At 41.3% G+C, this 3030-nt stretch overlaps 1 protein-coding gene across 1 annotated transcript; it reads left to right on the plus strand.

Annotated features, from left to right (window-relative positions):
• Positions 1-1028: 1028 nt before the first annotated feature.
• Positions 1029-2802, plus strand: LOC129867566 (immediate early response gene 5 protein-like). The gene has a single exon (XM_055941048.1). It carries the CDS (start codon positions 1348-1350, stop codon positions 2251-2253), a length of 906 nt encoding a protein of 301 aa, XP_055797023.1. The 5' UTR covers positions 1029-1347; the 3' UTR covers positions 2254-2802.
• The last annotated feature ends 228 nt before the right edge of the window (positions 2803-3030 follow it).

A 3030-nucleotide genomic window follows, 5' to 3' on the forward strand; every position in this document is an offset into this window, starting at 1 on the left:
GTTTACTGACTGCAGTAGTCGATCTCAAACTCGAGCACAGTCTGAAAGGGGGCCTTTGTGTTCAATATTTGTGATTAAAAAGCATTAATACAAATAAACAATCATTCATCAATTAGATAATTATTCAACATGCCAAAATGGGAAATCCTTCTTTAAAGTAGCCCAGGGGCATGCATTTTTTTTTTTTTTTACACAAACATCATGCAAATTATGACCCACACAATGACTTGACAAATCATCACATTTTTACTGAGCTATAGGCTCAAGAAGGGCTCCCGAGGGGCGCAGCGGTCTAAGGCACTGCATCTTAGTGCCTGAGGCGTCACTACGCCCCTCATCCCACATACCTAACAGTCTCATGAGACAAAACACCACTACCCCTCCCCCTTCTAACGGTTCCATTCTATAGCGTTAAGCCATTGCCAAGACGCAGCACAAAAGCATCATGTGACCTGGCTGAAAAAAAGTCCAAGCATTACATCAGCCCAGGAAGTCAGCCATCAAAATAAAATATACATACTCTGAAATGGGCATTAGAACAGAAAACAACTGTGTGGATTAGTGTTTTTGTTCTAGCTAAAAGACTCGACTAACATTTTGGTTGGAGAGAATACAGTGAGGGGAAATCTAAACTTATTTCTGGTGTTAATGGTATGATAACTGGAAACATTTAGGACTAGGGTAAAATAACCTATATTAATCGATAGCATATTTTTTTAAAAATGTAATTATACAATACACGCATTCTTATTGTGAAATGTACATGAGTAGCCTACAGTATAATAAGCTATAGTTTATCTGCACTTCTTTTTTTAGATAGCAATTCCCACCAGTGTTTTAAACGTGTGCTTATGTCTTTAAATCACTCTCCCACGTGTGTATTCAAATTATATTTCTCTTTTTAGAGCACGCCCATTGGTCCATATGAATTTGGCGGGGCGGAATTCGTAGGGATGGTAAAGACGAGATGTGTTTTCATTGGATGGCGTGGTTATTACGTTAGGGTATAAAATAGTGTTACAACTAGAAACAGTTCCATTCTTCTCAATGTTCAGCTGTTGATTTGGTTTACCGTTTAATTTCTTAGACCCATACACTCATTGGCTTCTGCACATAGAAACGATGAAGCACATCTTGCGTTTATCAAATGTATGTTTCTAAAACAAACAAGTTGTTACGTCACTGTTGAGAATTCAGTACCATTTGGAAGCAATTAGTCGCTACGTTATAGGACAAACAACTCCGTTGGGGATTTGAGGATTAGGCTACTTTTAACCATTTGTGTTTCCACAAGAACTGAAACACGAGAGACTTGGTGCTTTTGCTAAACAACCTCAGTGTTTAATCATGGAGTATAAAGTTGAGGCGCATCGGATTATGAGTATCTCACTGGGGAAGATTTACAACTCCAGAGTTCAACGTGGTGGGATCAAACTACACAAAAATCTTCTGGTCTCCCTGGTTCTACGGAGTGCCCGGCAAGTATACCTTCGTGACTACTACGGCGGGATATGCCTGAGTGCTCAGCAAGCAAGAGAGTGGTGTGAGGGAGAATACATGGACTCAGAACAAGACAGATTGGTCCCCGGTTCGACAGAGAGCCTGCCTGAATCAGACGGGCAAAGTGAAGTGGCCGTGGACAAGCAGGAGCCCAGCATTGTGGTCGAATCCCACGCGGCACTGGACGTTGAATCTGAAGCGAGAGGTGAGCAAGATCACGCCGAAAATGGAGTTTTGGATTCAGGATGCAGCAAACTGAAAACACCAGAGAGCCCAGAGGCTAGTCCTACATGTGAGGTCTCCAATGTTGTTACTACTATCTCATCCAACTGTATTAGTGGTCCCCCTCCGAGTAATCCAAAACAGGCCACAGAGACGCCGAACGACTGCCAGACGGACAGTGAATCAGTGGAGGAAAATTCGCACGAGCCCATAGTGCCCTATACTTGCACTAACAGGAAACGGAGTGCCGACGACTCTGAACTCACAGACTCCCTGCCGAAAAGAACGAAAGTAATGTCCCCAACTCTAATTTCTAAAAACGACGAAAAGAAAGCGGAAACCGAAGAAATGGACACCAGCAATGTCTCGAGTTTGATAACAATATTCGGTTCCAGTTTTTCTGGACTCTTGAGTAGTGAAGACGGAGCGCAGCCCGATTCCGAGGCAGAGGACAGTGACTCAGGACAAATTTGTTGTGATCAAATGTTAAAAAACATCAACCCTTGGAGTACTGCAATTGTCGCTTTTTAAACATTGAAACTGTGGTTTTGACCTCTTGGGGATATTAATAAAGCTGGAACATGAAGCAAAGTTCCACCAACTACCCCCACAAACACGTGGTGGACTGAGTACCTAGTAAAATTGGAGTTCCCCAAACATCATAATGAAAGTAGGCCTACTGTAGTAGCTATTTACATGTGACGTCTCTTGAAAGAATGTTCGAGAGGTGCTTTTAGGAAGTGATACAAATGTTAACGATGGGCTCTTGATAGTCAACGTGCTTCTTCTACACAAGTCGTGTACATTGTAACGTACCAAAAGCGCCATGTTACATTTGATCAATTGATACGTTATCCTTTTTAGCGTGGATAATATGGGACTGAATGTGACTCGATGCTAACGCAATCTGTTGTGAATTTGCTGGTCACTACAGTGTCTTTGTTTTATAAAGACTTGTACATTTGTAATAGTGTGCCTGTAAATACTGTTTTACTGTCCTACTCAATCTATGTATTTTCATAATCTGCCATGGATTATGATAATTGCGTGATGCTCACGTATTAAAACATTGTCTAACAATTCACTTTTCTGTGCTCTTTTAATGGGGGTTGGTTTGTACATAATGCAGCAAGTGTTGCTACATGGACAGTGTCGTGTCACCTATTAGAGGTTGGTGTCCAAATGTGAGCAGTAGGATACCATTTGTACTGTAGACAACTTCACCCTATTTATGATACATTATCATATGCAGGTGTATTGTGACCCTTCAAGTAATATAAAATTACCAAACAATTCCAGTCATTTAAC

The sequence above is a fragment of the Salvelinus fontinalis genome, chromosome 12, assembly GCF_029448725.1.
Source record: "Salvelinus fontinalis isolate EN_2023a chromosome 12, ASM2944872v1, whole genome shotgun sequence".
Taxonomy (NCBI): Eukaryota; Metazoa; Chordata; class Actinopteri; order Salmoniformes; family Salmonidae; genus Salvelinus; species Salvelinus fontinalis.

What these genes read in the sequence shown, in the direction of transcription:
- LOC129867566 (XM_055941048.1), top strand. Translation starts at nt 1,348, where the DNA reads ATGGAGTATAAAGTTGAGGCGCATCGGATTATGAGTATCTCACTGGGG.